This window comes from Acinonyx jubatus, chromosome C2 (assembly GCF_027475565.1).
Source record: "Acinonyx jubatus isolate Ajub_Pintada_27869175 chromosome C2, VMU_Ajub_asm_v1.0, whole genome shotgun sequence".
NCBI classification, from domain to species: Eukaryota; Metazoa; Chordata; class Mammalia; order Carnivora; family Felidae; genus Acinonyx; species Acinonyx jubatus.
The window spans coordinates 91,925,673-91,947,685 of record NC_069384.1 but is presented as its reverse complement, the minus strand read 5'-3'; the positions used below and the strand labels follow the sequence as shown (position 1 = coordinate 91,947,685).

General features: G+C 35.3%; 1 protein-coding gene across 2 annotated transcripts in view; it reads right to left on the bottom strand.

Annotated features, from left to right (window-relative positions):
* Nucleotides 1-22,013, bottom strand: part of SPATA16 (spermatogenesis associated 16) — a 241,648-nt gene that overhangs the window by 51,280 nt on the left and 168,355 nt on the right. For both annotated transcript variants that reach the window (XM_015088572.3, XM_015088571.3), the window contains exon 6: nt 10,734-10,881. In XM_015088572.3, the coding sequence (XP_014944058.1) occupies nt 10,734-10,881 (148 nt within the window). The remainder of the gene's footprint in view (nt 1-10,733; nt 10,882-22,013) is intronic.

Sequence of the window (22,013 nt, the reverse complement as noted above, 5' to 3'; positions counted from 1 at the left end):
AATATTTGAATCTAAAAACAAACTTTTCCAAATCCTGAATTTTTAATGGTAAAAAAGAAAACTTCAGAAAAAATCTTTTTCAAAAAAAATAACTTCAAAAAGAACAAATAAAATGTTCAGAGCTTCTGAGATATGACTTATTTCTTTGTCACAGCCTTTGTTCTTTATTTTACCTAAACCTTAAGTGATTTCTGTTCAACGTACGAAGGATGAGTGAAGTAAGATAACCAGCATCAAATAATCCAATGAAATAGATGCTCAAATGAACAAACCAGCTTTTCCTGGATGGAAAAATTAGTTTCATATTCAGGTTGTACCCTGGCTGCAGCTTGTTCTCAGGGAAATATGAAGTCATAGCTACAGAAGAGGACTGGATTAATAGACAGAGTCTGACTTAGTGAAACTGTCAGAACCACCAGAAAAGCATCTGTGCAAACATGAAATACTGATTGTAGATCAGCAGACTCATCTATATATATGAGGGATAGCTTTATCTGTTATGAAGCTAAATATGCATAAAATAAAATTTAAACTCTCTGGAAGTAAAGTACAAAACATAGATGCTGCCATCATCATCAGTATTTTCTGTTGGACACCTCATCAGAATCACAGCCAACGGATTGTGAATGAACTTTTCAAAGCAAAAAAAAAATTTTTTTTTAAAGAAAAAGCTTAAGAAGTTTAAAAACTCTTTGAGAAATACGCAAATCTGTTAGTGTTCTATCACCACCTTTCTCTAAGTTTCATTTCCTTCTCTATTTTCTGGTGTCTATGTCATTTCTCTGCCCTTTGTCCATAACAAAATGTTCTGACATTTTGGGTTAGAGTGAAATCTCATTTCTAAAGGTCCCAATTGCTCAGTATGAGATGGGACCATGTCAGTTTTATATGACTTCTTTTTACTGATCAGTTTCAGAGTTTAACTTCTACAGTGCCTTCGTAATGCCAACACTTTGTCATTAGTTCTTTCCCAACCATTTTCTGAGTTTTATCTTGTACTCCTTTTAATGCCAATACCTCTATCTTGGAAGTTATCCACAAATTCACATCAGCAAGAAAATAGCAAAAGGCAGCAACTTTACAGCTAAGTTATCATTATTGCCCCCCATAAATAATAAAACAGTTTCTACTTTTAAAAACATAGCATATTGTGATTTTTGCATTCCATGTGTGAGAAAGCTATATATATAATGAATCTTTGTATAATAAATTACATTTTCCCGTTGACCTTCATTATAATTTCAGAGTTCTAGATGTAAGTGGAAAAAATTGGTTTCCATTCCTAAGATTCTTAATTCTCACTTCAGACTTCTGGTCTACTTCTCCAAAACCAATCTTTGTATTTTTAAGTTTCTTCTTATAACCCATATATACACTTAGAGAAATAAATAATTCCACAGGATTTTTATGTATAGTTCATTTCTATTTCACTTGAAATTCATGTTGATTCCAAAGTTTTATGTTCAATCTGCTGTATTGTATTCTGGGGAAGTTCCTTAATTCCATCCCCACCAAAGTAGATTTGAAACAATACAAATATTAAAGATACTGCTATCCTATCAATATTTACTAGACTCATGATCAGTGAAATAATACAATGTTGTTATAATTCCCATAAACAGCTATATTTTTGTTCTATATGAGAATTGGAATGGCCATTGGTTGGTTGGTTACCTACTATGCATTCCCACCTCCTTTTTTTTTCCCCCTTGGAGAATTCCCTCAATCTCTACTTGCTCTAAAAGTGTGACCTAACTGATGCAGACCAGTCAATCCACGGCATTACTCTGAGCTCAGTTTTGGTTCAATTATAAGCATAAGTGCAATTTGGGCTAATGAGAAAGAGCAAGTCTCAGGAATTGTGTGGAAGAGGCACTCACTGTTCTTCAGAACAGTGTGATTTGAGATCTCTAATGACATTTGAGCATTTTGCTATTACTCAAGATCTTAGCATTTGAAAGTATGGTACAGGAAGTGGGATAGCAGGCAGAACTTGAGAATAAAGCTGACAGCAGAAAACAGAGCAGTGAATGAGCTGTTGGATTAAGCTGTATTTAAAGGCAGTGCCACCTGTGGGTCTTTCAATAATACAAATCAATTGTTCCCTGCCTCCCTCTCCTCCTTTAAAATTTAAATATAATGAAGTCAATTTGAGCTGTGATTCCTACCACTTGAAACCAAAGATTTCTGATATAGGGATTTAACTAGTAGTTTGTACATTTCTAAATACTATGGAATCCTTAAAATATTCTGGCTGAGATGCAAGACAGTCATAAATTCTTCAAGTTAGCTATCTGGGAAGAATATTTTCCTTATTTAAGACACAACAGTTTGAGGATTAGGAATTAATTTTTACAGCTACTACAAAGATAGCAAAATTGAATGCATCTTGGTGATGCCATTATTATGATAATATTATGACATTATTACCAATAATTGAACTTAAATGTATATTAGCATAACTTGTCTTGATCTATATCATAATTATTACTTTTTCATTTTTGGTTAGATTCTACATCTTATAGAAAGTGACTTTTGGGTAGTTAACTAAGAATGCATAATAAAGTCTTACATAATCTGAAAACCTCAATATCCCTTATTATCTGGATTGGTAATCTATGTATTTGTTTGTTTATATCCCAAGGTAGAAGTGTAATGACTTGCCCTACATAAATACATACGACATAAGAGAAAGTGTAAAAGAATGCTTGAGGAAAACACATCAAAAGGAAAAGTAAGAGATGGATGATAAAGCCGTGAGATTAATACACAAAGTGTGTTTTATAAATTTTTATATATTTGTTAGAATTAAACAGGATCAGCTATCTCATTCACAATATTCCTAGAGATTAACACTGGAAAGGAACTACTTATCTGTTTATTAGGGAATAAATTTGAGGAGAGTATTTGGAGAGCTTAGAGTAGGAAAGAGACTTGGAGAGAAGCTGCCATATAAGTGTGTGTGTGTGTGTGTGTGTGTGTGTGTGTGTGTGTACACACGCGCATGTATGTGTATGTGTGTATGCGTTTTGCAGAGCATTATGGATACAGTACCTGTAATACCTGCTTCCTGCCATGTATCCCATTCCAAGAGCTCCATCTTGCCCTAACTCATTGGTTTTTCTTGAGAAGCTGCAGTAAAAATTTACATTACTTGCACTTATTTTTGGATTATTAAATGGCATTTCTTTAAATGCCATTCTGTCTGTCTTCAGTCAGATCCTATAAGAAAATATACTATGGAGGATATATTATATAGTTCCAGAGAAGTCCAGGAAAAATGCAATCGTGAAAGGTAACAGTAGATGATGGAGACCAGAAGCAAACAGTGCCGTAACCTGCTACTGCAAAGGACAAGTGACCTGTTTGTTGAGAAGACAGAGTAGTGCCAGAAAACCACATTTCCCATTGGAAAGACCAACATTTTCATATTTTAAGAACAGAGACTTTAGCTCTGTATATGGGGGAGTTACATACTTTGGGAATGATTCTCTGTTTCTAACAAGAATTCTGTGGTACAAATACAAGATGATTTATCATCTTTATAACCAACCCGGTCGTAACACTTTCATAATAATACTGGGGATATAAGCTCTTTAATTCTATAACCTTTTCCATTTGAGAAAGTGAATTACAGAGAGGAAAATAGTCTTATCTTGAAAACTCATGATCATGATAAAATTATAATATTTTAAAGAAGAAAGAATAAAATGAGGAATTTTTTATTTCCTATTTTAGAAAGCATAAGAATGTATTATCCTTACTGATAAATGATGACTGAACAAGAACAGGGTTATAAATTTTAGTAAAAAGCAATTCTTAAAGGTCTATTTTAAAACAATATATTATTCGTCTGAACATACATATTTACTCTTGGGAGTTAAATTGCAATGGAAAGACAAAATATGACTCTATCCACCTCAGTGTTAAAGTAATTGATATCTGATCCAGAAAACTTTTCTATTAAACATTACTAAGCACAGATCCATTACTGAATATTTATTTATTTAGCAAATAAATCTTGATATTTTCATCAAGAGGAGACAGGATATGCTTATTGTATATTATTATTAAAATACAACCATGCAAGAATAAGAACTATACAAAATTGCATTATTTCACTGGAATATATGAGTAAAAATCTCAAGCAAAATCTTTATAAATGAAAACATAATAATTCTGGGGCTGATGAATTATTATTTGTTTTATATACCCTGACTACTCTGCATGAATCAAACTGGATTTTTCCTTAAATAAGAAAAATGGATAGCTACACTGTTAAAAATTCAGTAATTTTTTCTCCGTAAAACATAATACAATACAGCTCTATTACAATAAGGATTTAAGATTTTCGCGGGTCTTACCATATTCCCCAAATAGCAAATGATGCACGGTAAGTTCCCGAGGATATGTAAACCTGGTTGTCCCAAAAGGCAGATTTTAATTTTAACCTTCCTTCATCAGTCTTGTAGAAGTTATAAAGGGCAATATAGTTTAGTACCTGCCACTGAGGGTGAAGGGGTTTTTTCTCACAATAAATCACTAATTTAGTCGGTCTATACAATAAAAAGATTCAAAATATTTATAGCTGTTTGCATTTCAAAATGGATTTATTTTTATAGCTTTTCTCTTTCCATCTGTTTCTCATGTGAGAATCCCTGACATGGGTTACTATGAACTGGGGGCCAGCTAGAGAAAAATGCACTGCCTGGGGACTCTTTATTGTGAAAACCCTTCCCGCTCATTACCGCCACCTCTGCCAGCTATTGCTGGGCTCATTGCACTGTCACGTGACCAAGGAGTAATGAACTCAATACTATCAGGTTTGATGAAGGTGACCTGGAGTTGGGCAGAGTTTCTGAACTGGGGGTTTGTCTGCCAGCCCCTGCTGGGAGAGTTAAATGTGTTAGTCTCCAAGTTTTAATGACAATAACTATTTATCCAGCAAAACTTTGATAGGTAAACTCCTCATCCAAGATCTTCAAGGTATAGATTTTATGACCTTCATCTGTTGATTATTTATTTAGTTGACCTCTGTAATTTAGAAATTCTTACTTATAACCTAAATTTCTCTTGCTGCAATGAAAACTATATAATTGTGTTCTATCTTCCATAGGGCCCAGTGAGTCTCCTGAAATGTGATCTTTCTGTGGGTGGGTACAAACATGTGTGTATGACAGCATTCACCTGTAGTTGTCCAGGGAAGGATGAGTGAGTGTGAGATAGGAAAGAATGTGTACAATCTCTGAGCGTTTCTGAGGGTAGAGTTGATTGCAAATGAAGGAGTGTTTATTCAGTCACTGAGTTCACATGAATTTATTGTGTGCATCACAGATGGACTAAGAAGCTGCTACCTGTTATGATGTAAGGCAGTGTATTAGAGTAAAGCTTCCTAATGTAACAACAAAAACACCCAACACAGGGGCGCCTGGGTGGCTCAGTCGGTTAAGCGGCCGACTTCGGCACAGGTCATGATCTCGCGGTCCGGGAGTTTGAGCCCCGCATCGGGCTCTGTGCTGACAGCTCAGAGCCTGGAGCCTGTTTCAGACTCTGTGTCTCCCTCTCTCTGACCCTCCCCCATTCATGCTCTGTCTCTCTCTGTCTCAAAAATAAATAAACGTTAAAAAAAAAAAACACCCAACACAAAAGCCTCCAAATCTCAGTGATCTAAAGCAATAGAATTTTGGTTTTTGCTCATGTGGGTATTCAGTGGATGACCTTCCACAAGGTAATTCAGGGAATCCAAGCTTCTTTTGTCTGTGGCTTCTTCAGTTCCATGGTCCTATCCACTCAGTCAGTAGCCAGGGAAAGAGAGTTCTGCATGTAGGGTTTTACAGGCCAGGCCTGGAAGTGGCCCCCATCTTTTCTGCCCACATTCTATTGGTCATTATTCAGTCACAAGCCTCACCTAATTGTAAGGGAGGTTGGAAATGTATTCTAGTTGCATATATGGGGAGAAAATAGTTTGGTAAACAACTAGCTAGTCTTGCCACTTTCAGTGCACTTTCCAAACTGTTCCCTTGTCTGTTTTCTCCTCCATCATGATTTTAATTAGAGTCAGCCTTCCATTCTACCATTAGAGCTTAGGTTTTAGTTGAAAACGTTCTATAAAAGAGTGGAAAAATACAGTCCAATATTCGCCCTGAATTACAAATTACTAAAATCAGATCCCTTCTTAGAAACAGGTATATTCTAGCACTCCCTAGAATAGTGTCTGGAATATATGTGTCCAATAAATGTCTGATGACTAAATGAACAGATGACAAACCACCCATCTCTATTGTTGATCCTGAGGATCTTGGGATTCTGGAGCATAAAGGGAGAAGAGAAATAGAAAAATAGCATAGCAAGTTGGAGAGAGGGTTAAAATTACTTTCAGTCTTTAGTGGAGTAAAGGGGATTTCTTGAGTAAGACCCAGAAGGTGACTTGGTTTACAAGCCAGCATTCTGGCAGGGAAAGGGAATCTCAGAGAATGGCTGTAGGTTGGGTCAAGTTATGTGGTGAGGGTGGTTGGTGTATATACAAAGAAGCATCTACACCAAAAGGCAGCATGGGGAACTCATATACGTATCCTTTGATCACCTAATGTGTTACATAAATGAACCCATCTGGTCCTGCTCAAACCAACAGAGATTATCTGAAGTTGAATTAGCTATGTAATCAGCAACTGTACCAACCTGCACCAAACTCTGAAAAAAGAAACATTCCTCACATGCCTACTGACCTCTTTGGATATTAGATATGTCTGAGCTATGTGAAAGTTGAAACCAGACCAGGGGGAGAAGAAAATCCCATGGGAAGGGGAAGGAAGCTGGTGAATTTGATTTAATAGTTACTGAAGAAAGACTGAATTTTAGAAATGATTGAATGAGATTGACTCCTTTGCAATGGGATAGAATATATTATTGGCTCTGGACAGACAAACAATGAATATGTGTAGGGGAAAAAAAAGCCTCATGTCTGCACACATCTGCTTTGTGATTGTCCAGTCATACTGCTGTATGGCTATTTGTTGAAATAAATAACTGAATACATTTTTGGCAGAATAAAAGTTTCTTAAATTCCATCTACAAGGCAGATAAAAGGAAAATCCTGGTTTTGGAGAAGTGCCAATAAAACAAAATAGCTACTCTCTTAGTGTGACTCTCTTTCTAGCTACTACCTTTGGCTACGGATGCCTGCCCTAATCACTTAGTACCACCTGTAAGATGCTAAAGATAACATTTGACCTTTCCTATTCCTGTGCTTTGTGTCCTCACTCACCTTAGAAGCCAGACCACTAAGGCTGTGCATATACAGTTAATAACGATGGTTTCACTGTCATTCCAGCAATGACTTTGGGGGAAGATCCTTTACTGATTTGTAACAGAGACAAGTAATGTCATCAGTGCAATACCCTTCCTTGTTCGCCCAAGGTACAGGTTCTACAGAGCAAAGAACCTACCCGATCCCAATGAAATTTAAAATTCTAGACTGCCTTCTCTACCTCCAGAAGCTGTCTTTCCTCTCTAGTTTCTTATATAGCACTGTCATACTCCAGCAATTAGTAATTATAAAATAATAGAAACAATCATTAGTAACTTATAATTACCATCTTTTCCAAAGTATAAGATCCTTTAGTATGAATCTCTTGCCAATAGATCACAATTCATCTTGATAACAGGTTGATGGAGTTATATGAGACATGAATCTGGATTATTAATGGTATTATTGTTTTTAAGCTCTCAGTGACAACAGTGCTTCCTAAGTGTTTATTAATCTTCATGACTTCTCTGTGAAGTAGGTTAAATATAACTAAATTCATTCTACCAGTAGAGCAGTTGTCATACAGGTGATCTTCAATGAATTTCTCTTCATTACCAATGGATCCAAGAATAGAAATGGAAATAGCTGAATTCGATTCATTTTCCATGACGCTAGATTGACATGACTCTTGTGTGCTATTAAAGCCACTCCTCCCAAAACTCTTAACATATCCATAACAAAATAATAAATGATTTATAACAATTAGCAGAAAATGTGAGTTCTGAAACATTTTTATTTACTTCCTTACAAAATGCTCACACTAAGTAAATCAGCATCAATGGTCATTATAGCATGCACTGTATTTTCTCTTCCTTTTCCTTGCTCTCAAATTCTCATTGTTCTTTAGAGATTCATTATTCAATCATCACTAGTTAGATTTACTTAATATCTTTCCTCCACAGAGTTTGAGGCACTGTGGAGAAAACAAGGACTATATAGAACCTAAATTTAATGCTTCTATCACACCTCTGCTCCTATCAGATGGCAATGGTATAGCTCAATGGCAAGGACATGGGTTCAAATCAAAGGCCTGCCACCAGTGATTTGCTGTGCATCTTTGGAAAAGCTATTTGTTTTCTCTGGTTGTTGTTCTCTTATTTCTAAGTAAGAATCATCTTACTCCAGAAGATTTGGGAATAACAAGAGATAATAAACGTAGAATGCCTGGCACCTTAAAAGTGATCACTAACAGAGTGCATTACTAATCATATAAATCAGTGACTTGGCCCCAAAGCCATGAAAAAAGGAACTGAAAGGCCCTTAATAGGAAGATGAGATATTAGGTATGTGCATCTAGAGATTTCGCCTCAACATGGTAGTTGTTGAGTGACTCTTAATTTTGTACAAGAAAACCTTTGTCTTAATTCAGAATAATAGCTAGCATATAATAGATACTAAAAAGTATTTTGAATGAATTAATAAAAGCAAGTGGCTTCCAAAGACAAAATGAGGAAAAAAGGATAACACTAATGTTGTGTCCTCTACATACACTTGACCATCCAGATCTCATTGGGATATCAGTGATCCAAGAACATAAGGAAAGAGGGAGGTTTGAAGTGTGAGAGAGATGGAAGGAGAGTAGAAATAGCACTGGAAAAAAATCCATCTTTAGGAAAATAATATACTCATCTAGTTTACTAATGAAGAGTATGGGGAAAGGTGGCATTTTATCACATGTTATTTTTTCATTTAAAAAAGTCTTAGGGTTTCTCCTTTTCACGCATAGAATCATCATGGTACAAGGAATATTGTGCTAGACCCATAGGATTAGTTCTACTTAAAACCTTAAAATAACCTCCTGTTTCAACTCATCAGATTAAAACAATGTCCTCCTAAACAATCCTAAAAGTTTTGTGGAACCATAAAAGACGCCAAACAGCTGAAGCAATCTTGAAAAAGAAACACAAAACTGGAAGTATCACAATTCCAGATTTCAAGTTGTATTACAAAGCGGTAGTAATTAATACAGCAGGGTACTGGCATAGAAATAGACACATAGATCAAAAGAATGGAATAGAAAATCCAGAAATAAACCCATAATTATATGGTCGATTAATTTTTGACAAAGGAGAAATCAATATACAATGAGAAAAAGACAGTCTCTTCAACAAATGGTGTTGGGAAAACTGGACAGCCATATGCAAAAGGAATGACACTGGATCACTTTATTTTACCATACACAAAATTAAACTCAAAAGGGATTAAAGACCTAAATGTGAGACCTGAAAGCACAAAAATCCTTCAAGAGAGCATAGGCTGGAATCTCTCTGACATCGGCTATAGCAGCTTTTTTCTAGATAGGTCTCCTGAAGCAAGGGAAATAAAAGTAAAAATAAACTACTGGGACTATGTAAAAGTAAAGTTTTCTGTACAGTAAAGGAAACAATTACAAAACTGAATGGCAACCTACTGAATGGGAGAAGATGTTTGCAAATGACATATATGGTAAAAGGTTAGTGTCCAAAATATATAAAGAACTGATACAACTCAATACCCAGAAAACAAATATTCCGATAAAAAATGAACAGAAGACATGGACAGATATTTCTCCAAAGAAGACAAAAAATGCCCAAGAGACACATGAAAAGATGCTCAACATCACTTATCACCAGGGGGAAATGCAAATCAGAACTACAATGAAGTATCACCTCAAACCTCTCAGAATGGTTAAAATAAAAAAATAGAAGAAACAGCAAGCATTGGCAAGGATGTGGAGAAAGGAGAGCCCTCTTGCACTGTTGGTGGGAATGCAAACTGCTGCAGCCACTCTGGAAAACAGTATGGAGTTTCTTCAAAAAATTAAAAATATAACTACTCTACAACCCAACAATAGCACTACTGGGTATTTATCCCCAAAATACAAAGGGATACATGCACCCTGATGTTTATAGCAGCATTTTCTACAATAGCCAAATTATGGAAACAGCCCAAGGGTTCGCTGATTGATGAATGGATACAGAATACAATGGAATATTACTTAGCCATAAAAAGTGAAATCTTACTTGTCACTTGCAATGACACTCACATTGTCATTTGCAACAACATGGATGGAGCTAAACAGTATTATGCTAAGCGAAATAAGTCAGAGAAAGATAAATATCATATGATTTCACTCATATGTGAAATAGAAGAAACAAGACAAATGAGCAAAGGGGAAAAAAAGAGAGAGGCAAACCGAGAACAGACTCTTAACATAGAGAACAAACTGCTGGCTACTGGAGGGGCGGTGAGTGGGAGAATGGGGTGGTGATGGGGATTAAAAAGTATACTTATCATGATGAAAAAAAAAATACAATAAAATGAAAAAAAAACCCAAACCCACCACCAATAGCAATGTACTCCTAAAACTGAAACAATAAACAAACAAAGCAGAAATGACCCATTTTATTAATGGAAACAAACTAGCAGCTGACAACTTGAATATTACCTGTGTAGATGTATTCCACATATGCAGGATGAGTTTTTGTGAAAACCTCTCTTACTTTTTCTATTTTATCAGCTCTGATTTTTGTTGCAAATGGTGTATACATAACTGAGAAAGATTCTGCTCTGGTGATGGCTTCTTCAATCATGGCCTGAGAGAAAGCAAACAACCCATTTGGCATCAATAACAATATATGACTTTTTAAGAATGTAAAAAAATATAATTACCTTTATGGATGATTTAAAAATCTATATACTGTACTGCAAAGATAACATATTTTGGTCTTGAATATTCATTAGAATAAATTTTTAATTAGTTCTGGAAATACTATTTCATATTAAGAAAACCAATTAAATGAAGAAAGTTTGTAAACAGGCACCTCTACACTGAGCTTGCTTTAAGATAAAAATAAAAATTCTATTTTCCAAGGTGTCATTTTTTACTTGATTTTAAAAATAAAATTCTTAAGTCTAATATAATTATTCTACTCTTGAACAGACATTGATGGGAAATTTGTACTTTAAAAAACTAATTGAAATATCTAGATATAAGTATTTTCTATAAATAACACAACAAAGTACATTTTTTTCCCCCTTCTTCCAATGCCTAGGAAAGCCTTTTGGAGTAAGAGAAACCTTTCTCAGCTTTTTCCCACCAAAGCTTCCCTTCCCTCCAGATCACAAGAGCCACTTGACATGGATTTGGCTATTTAAGAAGTTCTTTAAATTTTCTTTGCTCATGTACCATTCTTGATAAAGCCAGCCATCACCCTGAGCTTCCTGTTTTAACTAGGTCCATTACTATTTGAAACAGACCAAAAGGAAAGTTATGTGAAGTTTTAAAAGGAATTTATTCCTTTCCTACAACTTTTCCTTCTAATGAGGGTTGAACATTGAATAAAAAGTGGAAATGTCTATAGTTATCTCATTTTTCTGAAAATAGCATAAAAGCATATTACAAAAACCCGTATTTATTTATAGGAATAAGTTTTTTTCAGTGACAACTAAGAGTGCCAACAATCTTAAGGAAAAAGAATAGATTTGAACTGTCCAACAAAGAAAAAAAGATTTAACAAACAGCAATTTATATTATTACCGTCATAGCACTTTGTAAACAAGTTTCTGATTGGTATTAAGAGCAATAAGGAATTGATTTTAAACTGAGAAACCTAATTGTTCACCGCCTATTCCATTTCTCAAGTGACTTCCAGTAGCCTCTATGATCATCTAGACTGTGTGCAACAGAGCAGCTTTGTAAAAATTTTCTGGATGTAAAGGGTCCTCCTTTCCCTGAGGGGCTCAGACAATGATGTAAACTTTACAATTTACATTTTAAATTTGTTGTGGGGCGAATTTCAGAATGGCTGAATGAAAGAGCTTACATTGCCCACCATATTGCCCTTGCCAGGTTTGAGGAACTGTCAGGGGAACAAAGAATACAACTGTGATTCCAAACCCAGAGCTAGCCCTCAGCGGAGGTAGCAATGGATTATGAGTGTACAGCAGGATCTGGGTGCTGAGTCCTGGATGCCAACTTTGGAAGGCCAACAAGGGTAATGCAGCCAGCAGGTCTGGAATTCAGAGATGTGGATTGAGAACTCAAATATGGTGTTTAGGTACCAGGTTCGGTTCACAGCTGGAACCAATCAGGGGATGGCCTGTCCAGACCAAAAATGTAAGTAATCATACCTAGATGAGTGTGGGAGGATATGCTGAAGAGGGAAGCTGTTTTAGACCTGAGTTTAAGGTCATGATCTGACTTTTTTACCTTTTGTAAACTATTCCCATATTAGCTTGCCAGAGTTGCCATAATGAAGTATCACAGACTGGGTGCCTTAAATGATGGAAATTCATGGCTCCAGAGGCTAGAAGTCTGAGATCAAGGTGTCTGCAAGATTGCTTTCTTCTCAGGCCTCTCTCCTTGACTTGTAGATGGCTATGTAGCTTCTTGTGTCTCTACATGGGTTTGTTTGTTTTTTTTTCCTCTGTGTATGTCTGTATCCTAATCTCATTTTCTTATAAGGACATCAGTCACATTGGATTAAGAGCCACCTAAAGACCTCATTTGAACTTAATTAACACTTTAAATACCTATTTCCAATACAATGACAATCTGCAGCACCGGGTTAGGACTCCAGAATATGAATTTTGGGGGGACACAATTGATCCCATAATAGTTCCTAACTCCCAAATAGCTTTTCTCTAAATATCTTGGTGAAGGGTATTTTGCTTTAAATTCTGGCTCAAAAAAATTAACAAAGGTATTTAATTCTCTAGTTTGCTTCCAGAGAGACATTAACAGTATCTCAGTAAGGCCAAGATAGAAGAAAGCACTCTCTTCATCCCATTTCTTTTCCAACTACTGGCAGCTTAAGTGACTGTTGGCAAGGTAACTTTGCTAAGCCATCTCACAGCAGGGACAGTAAGACTCGTGCCCAAGAGCCTATACCAGCTTTTTTGCAAGTGGCAGAAGTGTGGGTTTTGTGTGGCAGCTTGATCTGTTCATTTAAGGCACTGTACTCTTGGCTTGCTGCTCAGCGAATTGCATTTAGGGTTTCACAGGGCTCTCCACTCAGGAGGGTATGTGCTGGGGCACAGCCTCCCTCTCTCACTAATCACAGTCAGTAGATATGGGGTCTTTTTGTGGTTTCTGCCCTCCATCTTGAAGATGCGTAAGGAGGTGGGTGAGTGAGCAAAGTGTGTATGTGAGAATAATAATCGAAGTTTCCATACAGATACTTTCTCAAAACACATTATTATAACCCCAAGAAAAAATTCTATAAGATAGAGTAGAAATGAGAACACAAATTACCCTTTCACCAGATCCTGACACATCCTTTTTGTGTCTTTATGTATTAATATTTTTTGTTCTTCCAGAGACAGAGAATCTTGGGGCTTTGAATCTGTCTCACATTGTTCTTGTAAAGGAATACAGTATATATTATATAGAGTATTATATTACTGTATTGGTATATTACATAGAGTCTAATATATATATATATACACACACACACACACTATTATATGTGTATATGTGTTTATATATACCATTTATATATAATATTTCTGGTGCATTATTGAATGACTCAGTGAAATAATCTAGAAAAAAATTTAGCATTACTAAAATAGAGGGAATTTTTGACTGTTTGAGTTAGACACCAAAATACCAGGTTTTCATTTTGTGATGATAATGCTTTAGTAATTTAGGGTTGGGCTTGCCTTTCATGAAGAGTCTAATATCAGCAAATGAAAGATTATGCTTAAGGATTTTTAAACACTGGAATATTTTATAATAATCATAGGTACTAAAATATAGATTGTAAACTATTTCTAATCATCAAAGATTTTCCTTGATTTTGAAAATAAATAGAGGAAGAGACAAGGTGAGGAATTGCAGCTTGTAAAAAGTAAGATGCACCAAGAAATCTGTTGCATTTCTACACACCAATAATGAAACAGCAGAAAGAGAATTTAAGAAATCAAGCCCATTACAATGGCAACAAATATAAGAAGATATGGAGGAATAAACCTAACCAAAGAGGTAAAAGAGCTGTACTCTGAAAATTATAAACACTGATGAGAGAAATTAGAGATGACACACACAAAAAGGAAAACATTCCATGCTCATGGATTGGGAAAACAAATATTGTTGAAATGTCTATACTACCCAAAGCAATCCCTATCAAAATATCAACAGCATTCTTCACAGAACTAGATCAAACAATACTAAAATTTGTATGGAACCACAAAACACCCTGAATAGTCAAAGCAGTCTTGAAAAGCAAAGCAAAGCAAAGCTGGAGGCATCTCAATTCCAGATTTCAATTTATATTACAAAGTTGTAGTAGTTAAAACAGTATGGTACAAAAATAAACACAAAAATAAACACATACATCAATGGAATAGAAAACCCAGAAATAAACTCACAATTATAGGGTCAATTAATCTTCAACAAAGCAGGAAAGAATATCCAATGGGAAAGACTATCTCTTCAACAAATGGTGCTGGGAAAACTGAACAGTAACATGCAAAAGAGTGAAACTGGACCATTCTCTTTCACCATACACAAAAAATAAGCTCAACAGAGATTCAAGATCTAAATGTGACACCTGAAATCATAAAAATCCTTCAAGAGAGCACAGGCAGGAATCTCTCTGACATTGGCTGTAGCAACTTTTTTGAGGCAAGGGAAACAAAAGCAAAAATAAACTGTTGGGACTACATCAAAACACAAAGCCTCAGCACAGTGAGGGAAACAATCAACATAACTAAAAGGCAATGTATGGAATGAGAGAAGTTATTTGCAAATGACACATCTGATAAAGGGTTAGTATCCAAAATATATAAAAGAACTTCTAAAACTCAATACCCAAAAAACAAAGGGTCCAATTAAAAAATGGACAGAAGACATGACAATTTTCCAAAGAAGACATACAAATGGCCAAGAGACACATGAAAAGATGCTCAACATCACTCATCATCAGGGAAATGCAAATCAAAACTACCATGAGATATCACCTCACACTTGTCAGAATGGCTAAAATCAACAAGAAGCAACAGGTAGTGGTGAGGATGTGGGGAAAGGGGAACCCTCTTGCACTGTTGGTGGGAATGCAAACTTGTACAGCCACTGTAGAAAACAGTAGAACTACCCTGTGATCCAGTAATCGCACTACTAGGTATTTACACAAAGAATACAAAAATACTGAATCAAAGGGATAAGTGCACCCTCATGTTTATAGTAGCATTATCTATAACAGCCAAATTATGGAAACAACCCAATGTTCATTTATTGATGAATGGATAGAAAAGAGGTAGCATATATATATGAATATATATATGCATATATATGTATTAATATTACTCCAATATTATTCATGTATATATATGGAATATTATTCAACCATAAAAAAGAATGAAATCTTGCCATTTGCAGCAACGTGGGTGGACTTAGAGAGTATAATGCTAAGTGAAATAAGTCAGAGAAAGACATTTCACTCATATATGGATTTTAAGAAACAAAGGAGCAAAGGGGAAAAAAAAGAGAAAGAAACAGGCAAACCAAGAATCAGACTTAACTATAGAGAACAAATTGATGGTTACCAGAAGGGAGGTGGACGGGGGGGGGTGGGTTAAACAGGTGATGGGGATTAAGGAGTGCACTTGTTGTGGTGAGCACCTGGTGATGCATGGAATCGTTGATCACTATATTGTATGCTTGAAACTATTACACTGCAATATTAACTGGAATTTAAATAAAAACTTTAAAAAGTAACCTATACTAAAAGATATATTTTAAATGATACTTTTTAATTTGACAAAAATTTTCTGCAGTTGAGTTATTTCCCAATGTGTGAGTTTCTCTGGTGTCAATAAATGTTGCACGTGTACAAAGAATGGGGAAAACAGTCAGTACACATGTTCTGTTGTTAAGTGTGCATTGCTGTTAATTATGCTTTCTCTGTTGCTACACACACAAAAAGGCTTTGAAATTAGGTGTTTACATTTGGGGCTTCTAATAACTCTCTATTGTTATCCTCACATTTGTCAAGTTTTAAAGCTTATAGTTATATAAACCAAGAGTGTATGTGGGCAGCTCATTTCCTCTACAAACAGTAACTTCTAATAATTTCTCCTTGTTCTTTAGCTAAGCAAAAAAATCCATTTGCTACCTCAGAAATCAATTTGCCCAGGATAATTTTACAACAAGGGAGACGATGGGGGAGACAGGGAAAGAGAGATACTCTGTCAACAGTAAAGGAAAAGCCATCAAAGTAGAGGGAAAAGAAGACTAGCAAAAAAAGAAACACTATTCACTTCCTCTTCTAAATCCAAGAGAGTTGCTTCTTCCTGGTAAATTTTTAAGAGCACTCAGGGTGCCTAGGATAAATCTGGCAGAAACTATAAACATTTTCAGGATGATGAGATTATGAAAATTTCCCCATATTTTTGCTGGAGGATTTCAACAAATTGCAACCTTTCAACTATGTGTCCAGTGATAGTGATTCAGTAGTAGAAATCTTGTCAGTTCTAATTAGAAAATGTGATCAAATTATTATAGATTATTATCAAATTATTCCTTTAATGCTTCCAATATCAGAGTTGGCCATAATTGCAGTAAATTGCTTTACTTACAAGATTAGATCTGGAAGGAACCTTGGGAATTTTCCAGCCCAATTCACTGAATTGGAGATGAATTAAGTGACTTGAAGAGGCTTAAGTGGCTTTTCTCAGGATGAACAGCTTTTTAATTTTATAGAATTTAGAATTAGGGTCTCAAATATTATATTTCACTTTCTCTTCAAAAATTATGGTTTTACCTCCTGGGACTCTCCTGTTTAAAAACAGTCATATTAAACACCGGTTTAAATTCTAAATCATTTACTTTCGTTTTGTGGTATATGTGAGTGCTACAGAATTTTAGAACATATACATGTATAAGTGTCCTGGGCACGTGGTTAGGCATTTTTCAGGCCCCCTTGCAGTTAAGCATAGCCATGTGGCTCTGTGTGGATAAATGGAATGTAAGTGGGAAGGATACTTTTTCTTGGCATTGCCCATAAAACTCTGCCTAGTGTGATCCTCCATTTTCTTTCTCTATCAGCTTCCTGAAGAGGGAAGACTGCCAGGACATGGAGGAAGATGGAGGTATATAGTGGAAGAACTATGGGTTCTCATTATTGCTGATTTTGGGAGAACCAATCAGAAACACCCAGGAACTGCAACAGTGAGTGAGAAATTGACTTTTATTGTTTTAGGTTACTGAAATATTGGAGTTGTTTGTTTTAGCAGTTAGTCTACCCTAATTCACAAACAATAATAAACAAAAATTTGAATCTCTTTCATAATCCATTTTTTCCTTCTAAGCTTTACGTATTGTTTTAAAAGTAAACAAAAAACATGGTGTTTAAAGAGATAAAATAACTTTTCATTTAGCAGTGTGATAGATGCTTTTTTATAGATAGAAATAGATCCTATTTCTTTTAATTCTCATAAAGTCTATCTTAGTATGACTAGTGAATGAATATTATGATTGTATTATTCTCAGAGTTCACGTTAGACTCAAAGGAAGCAGTGCTCTACTTTCAAGCTATAAATGATTGAGACAGGAATCTTTAGATTTTAGTGGCTAATATGATTCTTTGCTATTACATTAATAATGATGTAGTTTTGAATGATGACTGGAATTTTCTAGAAAATGGAAAAATAAAATTTTGTGAGCAATAATTTTCAAATTTAATCCTTTTGAATATATATGGGTTCAATTTGAAAGAGTCCAATTTTCTTGAAATTTAAGATTAACTTAAAGAACAAATTTTCCTAAAGAGCAAAACATCTTTCCTTGAGATTTCCCTATCAACCTATTCACTGTATCACTTATGTAATAGCCAAGATTGACATTTTAATGATGATTTTATTAATATAATGGTATGTCAGAATAAAATACGTAATAATTGATTGTTTGCCCCTGCCTTGATGATCAACATTTTAAGGCTGAAATATTACCTTGCATTTATGAGAGTTCTTTTATTGAACAACCTTCACTGAAAGTTCTGTATATTCTAATATAAGGGAATATTTGGCAGCTTTGCCATTACATTTATCAATCCAGTGATGTGAAAGTCATGTCTTCATGCAATTTAAATCAAGAAATTTAAATTTTTATTTGCAGTATCTGACCAAAGATTGTATGAACAGGTTACTTGTACTGATGTGAGCATATAATGAATTTTTTTAATGTTATTTATTTTTGAGAGAGACAGAGAGAGACAGAGTGTGAGCAGGGGTAGGGCAGAGAGAGAGGGAGACACAGAATCTGAACAGGTTCCAGGCTCTGAGCTGTCAATACAGAGCCCAACGCAGGGAAAAAACTCACGAACTGAGAGATCTTGACCTAAGCCAAAGTCGGACGCTTAACTGACTGAGCCACCCAGGTGCCCCTGAACAAATTTTTATATAGCTGTTGTGAATTTTTTACTTTGCAATACATCCTATTTAAAAATAGCCATAATAAATATCATTTTAAATTCTAAACATTTAATTTACTTTAGTTTTGCAGTGTATGTGAGTTCTATAGAATTTTAGAACATATGTAAGTATATATATATATATATATATATATACATATATATATATACATATATATATATCCATTTAGTGTGTGTGTGTGTGTGTGTGTGTGTGTGTGTGTGTGTGTGAGTGTGTATGTGTACACTGTTGTCCACCATCCAGTCTGGTTAGGGTTAGAGTTAAGGTTTTGATTATATATGATGCTTCCGTTAGCTGAATAACTTCAGCATTGAATGACTAAAATTCACTCTGTATTAACTTTTAATCATATTTGATAGCAAAATTTTATTTCCATGTCCCTTTAGCATAGAACTAAAGAGATGAAAAGAAACTAAGATATTATTTTAAAATCACTCAACTTCATAACCAAGGTAACTGAATCTTGCTGAGTTCTGGTGACTTAACTCAGGTAACAAAATTAGAGAAGAAAGCAGGACAAGAAAGCAAGTCTCCTAAACCAATGCTTTCTCTTATGCTAAGTGGTTTTTCATCCTTCTAGTTAGACAGCAAATTTGTAGAATTACAAGATCAAGTTTTACTTTCTTTTCCCATGACTATCTTATTCCTGTCTTCAAAGACATCAAGAACTTGACTCTAACTGTAACAGAGAAACAAACAGCCCACATCAAACCTAAACCAGGTCAAGATCCTCTTCAAAACAATAACCCTAACAGAAAACAGAATAGTCATCCTTCATATCTCCTGGCCACAATAAGACTGTTTTGCCCATCAGCCCCTCATTAGATTTAAGGAATGCGATCAACTAGAATGCCTGTCTCAAAGAGAAATATTTACAAAAATTAAATGAAAGCCTTCTTGATAGGGGAACTTAAATAATAATGTGCTTGAGTTCATCTAGCTTATTTAATGGTAAAGTACATATAATTTATAAATAGAATTTAAAGTACATTCATTATAAAGACCCTGAATCATTTTCTGCTTGCACACTAAAGAAAAATCAGCTGATAGAAACTCAAGAGTTATAAGTGTGGGTTTCAGCAGCCTCCAGACTCTTTAGGATGCCACAGAGCTTTTATTCCTGATGATTTAAAATGAATCACCAAAAGGTATCACAGGAATAAATAGCTACATTACCTGTAATTATTTCATAAGCACAAACTGGTATTACTAATGGGCTTTAGCCTCTGTGTTTGGTGGTAAATGTCAACACAGTTTGGGACCCTTTTTTTGTCATTGTGCATTTCTTCTCTATACTTAGTTTAATTATATGAAGATAGATATTCCTATTCTTAACTGTATATTGTTTTCTGATTGCATTTCTTGACTGGTGGTTTTAGATTGGGGTATGACTTGCTGGTGCACAGAGCTGACTGATGGCAGAGTTGGGACGAGAACCTGGTGACCTGGTTCCCAGACTTGTACTTCTTTTGTTTTGTCCGCTAGTACGCAAGATGACTTTGAGTGGAAAAGTGTAGGATGCCCTTGAAATGCTGTATACTGGAGGAATTGAAAGAATCCAAGTATGCTTAATTTGGAGAGAAGACGTTAAGTTTCAGGGACTAACTTTCTGTCATCAGAGAGCAACCTGCTATTGTATGTACTCTGCGTAGGTAGACTTCATTTAATTCATTGACAAATCTGTAAAACTCCTTTACCAATTAAATGAGTGCTCTTGGGCAATGGCTAAGTGCTATAGATAAATTATTCTCTTTACTTGCTAAGGCAACACTGGAAAACAGATATTATTATCCCATTTTAAAGATTAGGAAAACCCAGTCTTTATATTATACAATATGCAGTACTTCACATGGCTACCTTGGGACTGAGCTGGGACTCAGCAGTTCTAGCTCAGTCTGAGCCTCTTGCTCTGAGCCATTTATGGTGTGCAGACTCACAAATGAAGTTTATAGCTTCCATAAAGCTTCACAGGGCATAAGAGGAATCCTTAGCAGGGGGATAAACGTTCTGATAGAGCCTTCCAATGAGGAAGCTATTCATCTTGGAAGCTAGTAGCTCCATGGCCCTGGTGGTACACAGACCAAGGAGAGATGATGGTCTATCTAGGATCTAGTGAAAGGTACTGTTTGTGTAGAAAAATGTATTTATAGTGCTATAGTCTATCACTCAAAATTTGTCTTTGGTTTACTTCCGTATCCCCATAATTTCTTTTCTCTCGCAAGTTTCAGCTTTGTCCCAGCAACCAGATACCTCTTCTTCTTTGTTATCATTTCTCTTATTTATCTGCAATAAATATTTTCCAGGCTGTGACTCCTCCTGGAGGACTTTAATTTTTAGGAGGTAAGAGATTGCAGGAAGACACTATTATGGAGCACGTATCCTCCTATATGTAACTTCCCATCAACAAGAGGTCTCAGAAGGGGCATAATTGTATCTGTGAGAAATGTGACAGACCTGTTGTGTGTATGTGTGTGTGTGTGTGTGTGTGTGTGTGTGTGTGTAATACTGTATATTACACACTGTATATTTACTATACATACACACACAAATATATATCTATATATCTATAAATATTTATTATGCACCCATACACATACTCTATGACAATAGCAAACTACAACTTGAAGTCATATTAGATGAAATGAAATGAAATGCTATCTTTAAGAGACCTGCCACTATATTTCCAAGTTATGTGTCCAATCACCAGTTTTATTTCCGATCTGGGCCTTATACATGAATGTTAAAGCAGGCCAACCCCCACGTGATGAAGAATAAATAAAATGAAGACTTGTCATGGTAATTTTGGTGTTTTCTGTCTCTTTAGGTTTGGGTTTGAAATAGCCCTTCCAAGGTTTTCTGGGGGCTATTGTCCCTCATAGGCTGTTGACTCCTGGTTTAGACTGCACTGTATAAAATATCATCTATGCTCTCTTGGATAAAAAAAATAGGTCAGTTTAACAGTTATTTTATGATCCTAAAAAAAGCAAATCATGCCACATGTTGAAGATTGACATTTAAAATGCTGAGACCTCATTACCTGGAAGAAGGAAGATTAGAAAAGATGAGAAAGGGATGAAAAAGGAAATGATTCAACCAGGAACTATAGGATAGGTAGAGTACACAGTCTTCAAAAATTAGTGACGAGAAATCAATCGTATGAATTCAAGAAAAGAGGAGAATTCATATTTAATTGGCGTGCAATGCCATAAAAAGATGGCTGAATATAAATAAAAACATTAAAAGCTTTGAGCTTTACAGATTATCTTATACTTGGGTGCACACAGCTTAAAAAATT